The following is a 14093-nucleotide window of genomic DNA, read 5'->3' as shown; positions in this document are numbered from 1 at the left end:
GTGGGCTATATATATATATAGAGAATAACTTACATGTCTCTGTTATAGGGATATGTGTTATCCCAATTAGAGAGAGACAAAAAGAGAGAAAGAGAGTAAGAGAAAGAGAATGAGAGAGATAGAGAGAGAAGGGGGGAGAGGATAGCAGGTGGCATACCTGCATTGCAGGTAAGTCCTTCTCATAAATATATATATATATATATACACTTTTGGCTACAAACATAAATAATACATATTTTTTTCTAAAAAAGCTACCTAGGCTACAGCCCATGGTAGCCCTAAGCTAGTTCTGCCCATGGTTTTAATGTATGGTTAGCTGCTGAGGAAGGGCTTTCATTGCTTGAGTCATAGTTGTATGAGGACATTCATCATTAATAAAATTGCAGTTTTCTCTCAAAAAAAAAAAAAAGAAGAAGAAAAGAATATGGGAATATCACAATTCGCGTATCTGCTATATAAGATAATAGAGATCGTATAGAAATCACAACCACATACACATTTCTAGTAGGCAATCTTTTTGTTTTGTAAAACTAAAAAGATAGTGACCCAAAGACCATATTTGGAATATAAAATATTAAAATTCACACGTGAGTTTCTTTTTCAAAGCTCATGTGTCAAATGCTTTCCCCACTTATAGGTTTAGGACCCGTTTAAGATTGTTATTGGACACTCAAAAATTGTTGTGGATGACAATTCTAGGTCACTCACAACAGTTTTGGTGTTTGGTATCAAAACAAAAAATTGTAGTGACTCACTATTCTAAGTGACTCACTACAATTTTGAAAAGTAGGTCGATACATGCTTTTCACAATTGTTGTGAATGAAAGTTGGGGGCCCAATTATGTTGCAGCCCCCAAAAATATATAATTATAATTTTATAGCCTACCCAACTAAGAGTTAGTTAGCTCAATCTATTAAGTTTTAGCTCATTTTTTTTCAAGTGAAACATTAATTTTAAGAAGTTAAGGACTAATAAAATTTGGTTAAGAATAAATAGGTTGGGCTAACTAACTCCTAATTGGGTGGGCTATATATTTACTTTGAGTGGAGTTATATAGACCACTCTATTATACTGAGTTGACCACCCTAACACAATTTTTTTCCATAATTCTTATTTTGCTTTTGTGAAACTAAAAAATTAAATAATAAAAATAAATTTTGGAATACCCAGCAACCCCAACCCCACCCCCAGCCGCCACTTCTTTCTCTCCAAACCCCAGCCCTCCGGAGTTCTCTCTCTCTCTTCGTTTCTCTCTCTTCCCACCGATCTGGAGGTCTATGGGGTCGCGCTGGCTATCCATGGTGGTCCAGTGAGGGAGGGAGGAAGAGGAAGAGAAAGAGATGGAGGGAAGAGAGGGGGAGGGAGGCATACCCATAATGGTCCCGTCGCTGGGTTGGGTGGGGGTGGGGGTGGGGTCGCGTCGGCCACCCATGATGATCGGGTGAGGGAGGGAGGAAGAGAAAAATAGGAGTTTTTTATTTTTATTTTTTAATGCAGAGGTAAAATAAGAAAAAATTGAAAAAAAATCATAGGGTAGTTAACTCAATATTTTAGGGTGGTTGGAATAGCCCCAGCCATTTACTTTTGGCTACAAACATAAATAATACATACTTTTTTTCTAAAAAAGCTACCTGGGCTACAGCCCATGGTAGCTCTAATTAAGCTAGTTCCGCCCCTGATCCCAATAATGTTGATCAGCAAGTGGCAAAGCCCAGTTGCTCTGATCTAGATCTTATATATAAATGGACCAGCATAAATCAACTATATAGCACTTCGGGCTTCACTAACCACGCTTTCCAAAAGAAATATTACTATTTTTAACTCTGGTTAGTGCATATCCTTCCTGAAAGTGTTGAAGAGATATAGGATTTGTCTCCTGATTGGATTGACAACTGAAGAAGAAGAAGAAGATGTTAAATCTGCTGAAAATGCTGCGAGAGCTGAATATTGAGGCATCCTTCTCTTTGCTGCAACCTGTATCCTTCACACTACTTCTTCTGCCCATTTTCCTCATCCTTGTATACAAATGGTCCTCCACTACTACTCCAACATTAAATCCACCACCTTCCCCACCAAAGCTCCCTATCATTGGCAACCTTCACCAATTGGGCTTGAACCCTCATTGCTCACTTCAGGCCTTAGCTCAAGGCCATGGCCCTGATCTCATGCTCCTCCATTTCGGGAGCGTGCAAGTCCTTGTTGCCTCCTCAGCTGAGGCTGCCCGCGAGATCATGAAAACCCATGACCTCACATTCTCTGACAGACCCAAGTCCACCGTCTTTAAGAAGCTTGCCTACAATTTCAAAGACGTAGCAACGGCGCCATATGGCGAGCATTGGAGGCAGCTGAGAAGTATATGTGTGTTAAATCTTTTAAGCAACAAAAGGGTTCAATCTTTTCGAGCTGTGAGAGAAGGGGAAACGAATTCCATGATTACCAAGATAAAGCAGTCCTCCTCCTCATCATCATCAGTTGTGAATCTAAGCGAAATGTTTGTGACCCTTACTAATGATGTTATCAGTAGAGTGGCTCTTGGGAAGAAGTACAGTGGTGGGGAAGATGGTAGAATGTTTCTGGAGCTTTTGGGGGAGATTATGGAGTTAGCAGGAGCTCCTGTTATTGGGGACTACATCCCATGGCTTGCTTGGTTGAGCCATGCCAACGGCTTACATGCTAGATTAGACAAGGTGGCTAAACAGTTTGATGACTTTTTGGAGAGAGTGGTTCAAGAGCATATGGATGGCCATGTTCATATTGAGAAGGGGGATGATCAAAAGGATTTTGTAGACGTTTTACTTGGGATTCAGAAACAAAACTTGCTTGGCTTTCCTATTGATAGAGTTACCATAAAGGCTCTCATCTTGGTAAGTATATATTAGTAACTTTGTATTTGTGTGTGTGTGTGTGTGTGTGTTTCCTTAATCAATATTAATTCTTGTAGGATATGTTTCTTGCTGGCACGGATACAACGTATACAGCCCTGGAGTGGGCAATGTCTGAGCTTTTAAGGCATCCAAGGGTCATGAACAAATTGCAGAAAGAGGTAAGAGGGATAGTTGGAAACAGAACAGAAATAATAACAGAGGATGATTTGGTTGGAATGCACTACTTGAAGGCGGTGATCAAGGAGGCTTTTCGCTTACATCCTCCGTTTACATTACTAGTACCCCGCAAATCGACCCAAGATGTGAAAGTAAATGGTTACGACATCAAAGCCAACACACAAGTTATAGTGAATGCATGGGCAATTGGAAGAGATCCCAAGTCATACAACAAACCCGAGGAGTTCGAGCCAGAGAGATTCATGAATAGTGGTGTAGGTTATAGAGGGAACGACTTCGAATTGATTCCATTTGGGAGTGGCAGGAGGGTCTGCCCAGGAATTCAGTTTTCCATGGCTGCTTATGAGATTGCTTTAGCAAATCTGGTGCACAAGTTCAACTGGGAATTGCCTGGTGGAGCAAGAGCAGAGGATTTAGACATGACTGAAGCCAGTGGTTTAACAACACATAGAAAATATCCTCTTAAAGCGGTTGCTATTCCAATTCCATACAAAACGTGAGTAATGAGTATGGCCTTAATCCTATGTATGTGTAATGGGGATTGTAATATTGCTTTAATTCTTCGTTGTCTTTTATTATATCTGTACTGCATTATGGGTTCGTGTGTGTGTGGGAGTAAGAAGGAAAAGGAATCAGATTGTATTATATATGCTATGCAGGCTTGGTTATGAATAAAACATGTATTTTATATTCTGAGGACTTCTGCCTAAAGAGGCTGCATATAGCCCTGCAACCCCCAAATGCCTCACCTCCTGCACTGTAATTAGTAATACAAAATTAATTAATTAATTATTCATTATAATGATCCTGCATTATGATTTGAGTTAAGTGTCTGACAAAAAAAAAAATGAGTCAAGTGGGAAGAGATAAAATTAGAATTGGGTTTTAGAGAGCTAAATCAGACAAGGTGGCTAAACAGTTTGGCTTTTTATGGATGATGAAATGGATTTTGTGGACGTTTTCCTTGGGGTTCAGAAAGAAACAAAACTTGCTTGGTTTTTCTATTTACAGAGTTAATATAAATAGAAAAGCTGTGTTCTTGGTAATTAATTCTCTCTTAAGAAATCCAAGGGTCATGAACAAATTGCAGAATGAGATAAGGGGAATAGTTGGAAACAGAACAAATATAATAACAGAGGATGATTTGGTTGGAATGCACTACTTGAAGGCAGTGATGAAGGAGACTCTTCGTTTACATCCTCCACTTGTATTACTAGGGCTGAGGATGTCGACCCAAGATGTGAAAGTAAATGGTTACAACATTAAACCCAACACACAAGTTTTGATAAATGGATGGGCAATTGGAAGAGATCCCAAGTCATACAACAAAGCAGAGGAGTATGAGCCAGAAAGGTTCATGAATAGTAATGTAGATTATAAAGGGAACGACTTCGAATTGATTCCATTTGGGGCTGGAAGGATAGGCTGCCCAGGAATGCAGTTTGCCATGACTGTTAATGAGATTGCTTTAGCAAATCTGGTGCACAATTTCAAATGGAGCAAATCTGGTGTAACCACACGTAAAAGATATCCTCTTAAAGTGGTTGCTACTCCATTTTCTTAATCTAGTCTATGTATTGTATTGTAATGTACTAGATTTGGCTGTATGTACTCTTCTCCTTTAGTCCTTTAATGTGTGCTGGAGTAAGAAGGTTGAATAAGAAGAATCAGATTAGATAGTATTGAATTCTTGGCATACATTGTTTCTCAATTAATGGCACTAGAAAATGCCTGTACTGTGTTTACACATGCACTCAGGCACCGGGTATGCAATCACATCTCGGTTTCTCCTGAAATTCCTTGGCTCAGGCTGCCCCTGAGACTTCCTATGCAACTCCCTCATGATGCTTCCAAACTCTGCTTCACCAATGGAGGCGTCTTCAATCACAGGTAGCATTGCTCGCTTGTTCGGCTTTATGAACTTTCTGTGTCCCACATAGGCACGGTGACCCTGTCGAGTTCACAATTCAAAGCACATTTAACAAATATATCAATCAATGAACTCAAAATGGACTAATTCAATGAGTAATGCTAGATGCATCACATTTTTAAGACACACCTGCATTGCTCGGCCCATGTTTCCACCATGGGAAGGTAGAAAGACATTACTGCTCAGAGAGACAATGTAGTCAATGGCAGCCAGAGCTGAAGACTTGTTCATGTATGGAGAGAGTTCTCCGCCTCGCACCAACATCTCCTTTGTCACCAAATTTGGAAATTCTGCCACAAGTGGCTGCATAGCCCTGTAGCCCCCAAATGCCTCACCTCCTGCACTGTATATCCGTGCACTTCTTGGTGCCCCTAAAGCCTTCAGAAGCCTTCATTTGCACACCACAACTTAGACCATGCTCCAAAAACCATAAAGTGACAAAAAGTGATATAAAGTGACAATTCTGAATTTCTATTATACCTTGCTACTTCTAAGGCATTTAGGGGACAGAGTCCAGCAAGTCGTCGCTGAGTGTAGGTCATGTTCAACCGTCCAGTGAGGTATTCGGGTTGAGACTCCCGAACCTTGGTGATGATCTCATCATATTCTTGGCCTAAACCGGTGAGGCATCCGGTTCTGACCCACACATCTTTCTCTAGCCGGAGATGGAGTCCAATGTAAGGACCTTCTATCCACATTCTCCTTGCTAGTAGATTTCCAAGTTGTCGAATTGGTGCTGCAAATCTTAGTGCATGGAATGCTACCTGAACAATAAACAGAAAATGGGAGCAAATCACAATGACCGCATGAACATAGCAAGTAGTAGGATATAGATCATTAAATGATGGCCTTCTGATCTGAATCTGATGGTGGTGATTGATTTCCTAGTGTACCTTGCATCGAAGCTTCTGCAGATCAGAGGGGAGATTCCTGGAGAGCTTAGAATCCAACCCTTTTAACACAAGAAGGCCTTGTTGATTCAGCTGCATAACACAAGAAGGCCATCTAACTATAAATTTACTTTCATTGACACTGAGAAACTGCTTTAAATTTATAGGTGTATTATTTCATTTTTTAGTTGCTTCCAAACAAGCATCTCATTGCAAAGATTCCCTTACTTGATTGAAGTATCTGGAATAGATCCACTGCGGTGTAACATCTTGTGGAATCTTGTTTTCAATTGTCTGTCTTGACATCAAATGTGTGGAGGGAAGAGATGATACAACTCGTACATCAGCTTGTAGAGTCCTCTTAAAATGTGCCACATCGAAAATATCTGAGAATTCACTGCAATTCCAACACAAACACATCCATTAATTCATCGAATTCCATATACACCAATCATCAAGGCAGAACAATGAGACCATGTTGAACAATTCTTTGGATGGTGTTCAAAGAGTTATTATCAGAGACCACTATTTCAAAAGGAAATACCAAAGAAACTGATACACAGAAGGAAAAGCAGCATACTAGAATCTAGATGATGCCAAAAACAAGTACTTTATGCTTCTTTGATGAGAAAATGAGGACTTTCTTGTGAAACACATTATAACCCAGAAATGGCTGATAAAATGGAATAAAATCCATGTGCTATTTACATCAAAACACACTAATAATGTTCAGTTGCATTAAATTGATCAAAATTAACAAAAGAATCACACACCTTTCATCTCCCCAAATCAGATTGATCTGCAAAACTGGCACAACCAATGCAGCCTCAAGAATTCTTGCAATGACAACAGCATCAACAATCTGATTCCTCTGCTGGTTCAACCCTCCTGAAGCCACCACCACCAAGAACCTCTTCCTCTCCTTCGAAACTCGGGAAGAAGCTTTCCGGTACCCGAGGCTAAAATCCAAGCAGGGCCGGAAGCCTTCACCGTCCGGCTGCTTCCAGAACTCCCTCTCTGCCTCGGAAAGATTGTTCCCAACAACCCCATGAGCCGGCAATGGCACCATCACACTTTCTGAGAGTCTTAGGTGATCATCTTCATCATTGGTGCTTGAAACTGAGGAGTAAAGCGAGGCCAAGAGGAGAGGAGAGTATGGGGACGTGGGAGATGGTGTTGTTGATGAAGATGGTGAAGAGAAATGAGAGTTGCAGGGAAAGGAGTCACGGAAAGAGGGTATGAGGGTGAGGATGGTAATTCCCAAGAAAGTGATGGAAAATATGAGCGAAAGATAGAAGATTGGGAGAGAGAGTGGAGGAGAACAGAGCTTGTTGGGGTTCCTTAAACGAGTCGTTTTGGTTGAGAAGAGGAGGGCGGTGAGTGGAGAAGCTGGAAGTAAGTGGAAGAATGGTGATGGGTTTGTTGTGAAGAATGAGGTCTTCATGTTCCTTGCTTTTGCCATGGAAGCAAAAGCTTTACCATTAATGGTGTTCCCTGCAACTTGAAGCTCTCTTTCTGCAAATCTTGGATGTCAATTCTTGGAGAGAGAGAGAGACAGAGAGAGGGAAGAGTGAGAGGTTTGAAAGAAGTAAGCGAAGGAAAATGAAGGAGAATTGAGAGAAAGCAGAGGAGGCTTGTTCTATAAGGCTGATTCTTGAATCTTGCTTTTGTGTAATGTCTATTTTGCCCTTGGTTTCTTACAGCTGAAAGAGCCGTGAGAGAGCGAAGGTAGTAAAGGGTGTTTTGGTCAAATGACGCAACGCATTGAGAAGTCGACGGTTTTTCCGTTAGTATTTTCCCTGGAGTAGGTTTTACATGGTCGAAATTGCCCTCCAAGTGAAACAAAGCTATGCTAATGCAACGCATTAGGAAGTCCATATTGCAAAAATACATATAACTTATCAAATAAAATTTGTGTTGTGAATTAAAGAATATTTCTTTCATTGACAAGTGAGAAAAGAAAAAGAAAAAGACACATTGGTTTATATAGAATAAAAAGATGGTTTACATGTCCTTAGCAAGATTGGAAGCTTAAATATATACCTAATGGAATCAAAGGTTACTCGATCTTTGCTATTGTAAAGACTAAAGAGACTCCTCCTGATTCTAAAGGACACCAGCATTGCTCACAATGATAGATCATAGATCATATTTTTCTTCACAAATCCCACTTGATCTTTTATCCTTGATGGAATAAACAAGTCATTGGTGTACTTTCATAGTTAGAAGTTTCCTAAATCTTACATAATTTATGCCAAAAATAACGTACTTGTAACTAATCAAACAAAAAAAAAAATAGGTAATGGTAAGGTTTTACTAATAGTTTGTTTTTTCCCTACGAGTCCAAGCCTCTTTAAATCCATCTGTTCTAGTTTGTTCCCCTTTCCATAAAAAAATAATAATTTTTATTTCCTTTACAAAAGTCGAATGTATAAATAAATACTCTTTACCACTCAAACAAAAAGCATCCATGTACTCATTATATTATTTAGTACATTACTACCTACTCTTACTTACTCAAGCTCATTACTTATCCTACTCTTATTATTTTTTTTTCACTTAGGAGTGTATTCAATCGAAATTTTAATGGACTTTAGGAGTTATGGTCTCTTGTATATTTGGATTCCATGGATTCTTGTTGAATTCTATAAAATCCATCAAAATTTAAGGGAGAAAAGTTAGAATTCTCATAACCTTTGTTTTTTGAACAAAATCCATCAAAATTCACCACTTAATAAAATCTTTTAAAATTAATAAGTTTTTTAATACACCTAGATTTCTATAGATTTAAAATTATTTTAAAATCCATTAGAATCTCAAAAATAAAATGAAGTTTATCCCCACTATACTCACCTCACTCACAACTTACTTTTTAATCCCACAACAAGTATTTCTAAAAGGTAAAATTACCCATAAAACTCCAGATCTTAACCCATGATAGTAATTGACATGTTAGTGCACTAGATCAGACGGTGTAAGGATAACATGTACCATTTTCTAAATATCAATTTTACAAAACGATAAATTTATAATTAAAAACTTTGTTAAAAAAGGGGAAAAAGAAAGAGGTGAGTAAGTTAGGTGACAATAGAAGCATTCAAAGAAAATAGATAATTTGGGTACCAAAAAAGAAAATAAATAATTTTCCATGAAAAGTAAAATAAAGAATTAAAGAGAAAAAAGAATGGAGATAATGCACGTTAAAAATGATAAATGGGTCAGTTTGGGTACGGGCCGTACGGCCCAAAACATATCCTACCAAGTTGGCAGATTCGGTAAGTAAATCTCACGCAAAGCGGCAAAGGCATCGAACGGCAGGCCCATAAAAGCTGAAAGCTTAAATACCAAGCACAAAAAGAGCTGAAGCTGAGAGAGAGAAAGTAACATTAGGAAACAACAGGAGAGAGAGAGAGAGAGTGAGCAGAGATGGCAAAGCAAGAACCAAACTGTGAAGGAAGCTCAGTCGTCGTCTCTGATCTCATCAACTTCTTAAACGCTTCTCCAACTGCTTTCCACGCCGTCGGTAAATCTCCTTCATCTATCTCTCCCTCTCTCTCTATCTCTTGCTCTTTTTTTCCTGTTTGTTTCCCGAGAATTCGAGAAAGTTCCCGAATGAACTAACAAAAGAAAGAAAAACTCGTACTTCATTTCCGAGAAGATCTGAATCTCATTTTTCACCAGTTATCAATCAAATTTTCGTTACTTTTTGTTATCTGCTTCGGTTTCTTCGTTTACAGATGAGGCAAAGAAGCGTCTGCGAAGCGCAGGGTACGAGCAGGTTTCGGAGAGAGAGGATTGGAAATTGGAAGCTGGCAAAAGATATTTCTTCACCAGGAACTACTCCACCATCGTCGCTTTCGCAATCGGTAAAAAGTACGAGACTTCTTAAATTCGAGCTTGCTTGTTTTTATTGAATTCAGCTCAGTTTTGTTTCTAAGAAGTTGTAGGAAAAGAAATGGAATTGAAGTTTTAAGTTTACGGTTTTAATTGTTGGGATAGCTAAAAATAAGATATATATTTGTTATGTGTTATTTTGTTCTTTGCTCATATTGTGGAGCTTGTGTTTAGATATGTTGCCGGAAATGGATTCCATATAGTTGGTGCTCATACTGATAGTCCTTGTCTCAAATTGAAACCTGTGACCAAGGTAATATGTGGTTTTTGTATCTGAATTGAGTTGAAATATTAAGCAAGTGAGTTGATGAAGAAATGGACACAATGTGGGAAAGCTTTGAACTTTTGTTTTGGAATGTGGGCGGCTTGTGCAGGTAGCTAAAGGTGGGTACTTGGAAGTGGGTGTCCAGACATATGGAGGTGGCTTGTGGCATACGTGGTTCGATCGTGACTTGACGGTTGCAGGAAGGGTGGTATTAAGAGACGAAAAAGACGGTTCTGTTTCTTATTCGCATCAACTTGTTAGAATTGAGGAGCCCATAATGCGGATCCCTACTCTGGCAATTCATTTAGACAGGTAATCTTTCTGTGCTTCACATGATTGGTTGTTGAATGATTTATGATTGGGACTGAAATATGCATTGGTATTTTTTTTCTTTGCTTGAATGAGGGTGTTCTCTCACCTTCGGAAAATATTTGATTAGAAATCTATATGTTCATTTTGTCCTTTTACAGGGATGTAAAAGATGGATTTAAGGTGAATACACAGAGTCATCTTCTTCCTGTCTTGGCAACAGCAGTCAAGGTAATCATTTTATACACTTTCTGGTGACAAATTTTAAGAACATAACATAATTTCTAAGCTTGCAACTATACTTAAAACTTTAAAAGACATTTTTCCTATTGATGGAAATTATTCATAGAAAAAGGAAAAAAAAAAAAAAAAAGACTTGAATGCCTAGCTTCTAGTACTACCATGTGAGCTTGTGAAAATTCTAACTGATTACACGCAATGCAATGATGTTACTTCTTCAGTATTACAATTCATATATTTGATTGGCCACATTAGGTTAATTTTCTGAATTAAGATATCCATTTTATAAAGTAAGAATGCTTATATGATTAATCAACTCGATGAACTTGTATATAAACACTGGACAGCTAACCATGGCTTCATACTCTGTCTGTGCGATACTCAAAATTGAATTTAAAAAGGCTAAATTTTGCAGAACCTAAGCACCAGACAACTACATCATTCTATCTGCCATAATACATAACTCCGATTGTTCTGGTTTTTTGTAATATAATTAATTACTAACTATTTTTTGTATGTCACTCCATTTATACAAATAGTGGAAAAATGATCCTGATTTTGTACAAATGTCATTCAATTTAGTTACAAGGTTGCATATGATTAGTCATGCAAGTCTGTATATGAAATAACCTGTTAAAAAATGCCAGTAAAAGATGTCAAGCCATGTTTAGATTAGGAAAGATAATTACTGATTATGTAGTTAATAATTCTGTATTGATAAAAAGTGCTTTATAATATAGGTGCCCAATGAGCACGGTATTTAATCATTGAAAGTGGAGTAACTGATTCTTGATCTCGTATGGTTTATCTGATAATAGAGTCAATATGCCTTCCTTTCTATTTGATATGGCTTTCTTTTACCCAACAAACTAATTTTTGCAGGCAGAGCTCAATAAAGTGGTTGCTGAAAATGGTCAGGCTGATATTGAAGCTCAGACTAAGAAATCTAATGAGAGAACAACCTCAAACCATCACTCACTTCTATTACAGGTTAGTAAATTCTGGAACCTAGGATTTTGTTTCGATGTTGGAGGATCAATTGATGTTTTGGTTAATTTCCGATTACATGAATGAGTCGGTGGCATAATAAGACAACTATTGCTCTTTCAGATAGATTCGGCTTTGGGTATGCTTTTTTGGTGATTATAGTATTTATCTTCTTTCTTCCAGCTGCTATCAGACCAGCTTGGATGTGAACCAGAACGTATATGTGATTTTGAGTTGCAAGCATGTGATACTCAACCAAGTATAGTAGCTGGTGCGAAAAAGGAATTTATTTTCTCAGGACGGCTAGATAATCTTTGCATGTCATTTTGTTCTCTGAAGGTAAGAAATTTTTAATTTTTTCTTTAGCCTTTCTTCTTCTGTCAAGATTCTAATTGTAGGTTCATAGTTGTGTTTCCTGCAGTACATCACTAGTGTTACTTTCTTATATTTCTTTTTCTTTGTGTATAAGACAAAGTATATATTCTATCATCTATCTTGTGGTTTCAATTTGGAGCAGCTGATTCTTATTTCTTGCTTTATTGTTTGCTTCCAGGCATTGATAGATGCGACATCTTCTGAAAGCAACCTTGAGGATGAGACTGGAGTTAGAATGGTGGCTTTGTTTGATCATGAGGAGGTTGGATCTAATTCAGCCCAAGGGGCTGGATCTCCAGTCATGTTGAATGCTCTTTCACGAATTACAGATTCCTTTACCGCAGATTCTAAGGTAGTGACTCTTTGATGTCCTTTTAATTGTATGGCATTGGGTTTGTTTTGATAGAAAAAAGTTCACTAGTAACTGCTTTTTTTTTTTTTTTTTTTTCATTTAGATGTACAAATCATAGACACTGTACCATAGTAATGGGTCCAGTTCCTTATGACATGCTACTATCTTTTTTCTAACAAACACATGCATTCAGTAAACTATGTTTTCATCTGGAAACCTTGTTTGTTTACACTGCACTGATTTCTTTCCAGCTGCTTGAGAAAGCAATTCAGAGAAGCTTTCTTGTATCTGCTGACATGGCACATGCATTACATCCTAATTATATGGTAGGTCGTTTGATGTAATTATAAATTTTCCAGTGCTGTTACTTTTGCTCCATACTAATATAGGGATCCTTTCCAGGATAAACATGAAGACAATCATCAGCCCAAGTTGCATGGGGGACTTGTGATCAAACACAATGCGAATCAACGCTATGCAACCAATGCTATCACTTCCCTAATATTTAGGGAGATAGCAAGCAATCATAGCCTTCCTGTCCAGGTCAGCTTCTCCCTATTTTAGATATTTTGGTTGCAAAAAATTTAAGGTACTTAATTTCAGATTAGATAAAGTAAAACATCATTCAGCATATGCACGTGATGTGAATTGCAAGGAAGTGGAAAATTAAATAACTGAAACCTTTCCCACTTTCTGTTAATGGTTGGGGGTCAATCTATTGTGAGAGAATTGTTGTTATAAAGAATTGATTATATCAGAGCGTTTACTTCAAATGCAGGATTTTGTGGTTCGTAATGACATGGCATGTGGTTCAACCATCGGTCCCATTCTTGCAAGTGGAGTGGGAATACGTACAGTTGATGTAGGTGCACCACAACTGTCAATGCACAGCATACGAGAAATGTGTGCCGTTGATGATGTGAAGCATTCATATGAGCATTTCAAAGCCTATTTCCAGGAGTTCTCTCATCTCGATGCAAAGATTAAAGTGGACCTGTAGGCTGCCTCCTCCTTTCCACATCTTCTTTGGAAGTTCTGATGAAAGGAGTCTGCTAGTTGCTCTTGTGAAGTCTTGCTCTCGACAGTGATGAAAACACAGTAATTGACTTGGTAATAAGCACCATCAGTGGGCAAAAAAATGTTGGATGAATTGGCATTAGGTCAAAATGAATGGATACAAGGCACATGAGAGTCTGTAGGGAAATTCTATTTGCACTCAGTATTTTACTGGAGCCACCTATTTGCCTCTCATGCCCGTCACTCAAATATAGAAATGTGACTTTTACTCAAAACAGTGCACATTATCTTTTAAAAATGACGCCATTGTATAGTTCCACCAAAGCCAAGTTTACTAGCCACAAACGGCGCCACATTCAAACTCAATTTGGAAGTGCTTCTTCTTTTTGGTTTTGGAGAATCCCCTGTACTTTTCTTTTAATGGTTCACGCATTGCCCTATGCGTGGAGCTTTAATTTATTTGGCCATTCATTGACATTGTTAACTCATTCACCACCTATCCGTTAGAAAAACAAAAATAACATGAAAGCTGAGAAATGTTTACAGCTTACATACTGAATTTGGGTTATTTATGTCTTGTGTTAGTGAAGAAATTATTTGGGATATATCTCATATAAATGATTGTATCAGGAGGGGCACACTGGGAATTAATGATTCAGTACAACCAGTAACAAGCATGGATTACTAGCAAGTTCACCAGTATACACAAACACTGAGTTGAGCCACACCCCTAATTCATCAAAATTTGACAATAAAATACAGCTTTCCATG

General features: G+C 38.1%; 3 protein-coding genes and 1 pseudogene across 3 annotated transcripts; 3 read left to right on the top strand and 1 right to left on the bottom strand.

Moving 5' to 3' along the window:
- Positions 1-1787: 1787 nt before the first annotated feature.
- LOC147274585 (cytochrome P450 736A117-like) lies at positions 1788-3824 on the top strand. Its single transcript, XM_086256307.1, has 2 exons — positions 1788-2865; positions 2943-3824. Exons 1-2 carry the CDS (start codon positions 1912-1914, stop codon positions 3561-3563), a joined length of 1575 nt encoding a protein of 524 aa, XP_086112433.1. The 5' UTR covers positions 1788-1911; the 3' UTR covers positions 3564-3824.
- A 314-nt stretch (positions 3825-4138) lies between these two features.
- LOC147274584 (cytochrome P450 736A117 pseudogene) lies at positions 4139-4627 on the top strand (annotated as a pseudogene).
- On the bottom strand, positions 4575-7379 carry LOC147274583 (O-fucosyltransferase family protein). The gene is made up of 6 exons (XM_086227710.1): positions 6657-7379; positions 6112-6280; positions 5887-5976; positions 5474-5757; positions 5123-5381; positions 4575-5014 (listed from the first exon to the last, which is right to left on the bottom strand). Exons 1-6 carry the CDS (start codon positions 7343-7345, stop codon positions 4784-4786), a joined length of 1722 nt encoding a protein of 573 aa, XP_086083836.1. The 5' UTR covers positions 7346-7379; the 3' UTR covers positions 4575-4783.
- A 1874-nt stretch (positions 7380-9253) lies between these two features.
- On the top strand, positions 9254-13597 carry LOC147274582 (Zn-dependent exopeptidases superfamily protein). The gene is made up of 11 exons (XM_086256325.1): positions 9254-9406; positions 9621-9756; positions 9952-10030; positions 10152-10354; positions 10513-10582; positions 11474-11581; positions 11762-11917; positions 12132-12305; positions 12557-12631; positions 12708-12848; positions 13084-13597. Exons 1-11 carry the CDS (start codon positions 9310-9312, stop codon positions 13303-13305), a joined length of 1461 nt encoding a protein of 486 aa, XP_086112451.1. The 5' UTR covers positions 9254-9309; the 3' UTR covers positions 13306-13597.
- Positions 13598-14093: the final 496 nt, after the last annotated feature.

The sequence above is a fragment of the Dryas octopetala genome, chromosome 9 (assembly GCF_963921425.1).
Source record: "Dryas octopetala chromosome 9, drDryOcto1.1, whole genome shotgun sequence".
NCBI classification, from domain to species: Eukaryota; Viridiplantae; Streptophyta; class Magnoliopsida; order Rosales; family Rosaceae; genus Dryas; species Dryas octopetala.
The sequence above is the reverse complement of the archived record's forward strand: the minus strand, read 5'-3'. Positions and strand labels throughout refer to the sequence as shown.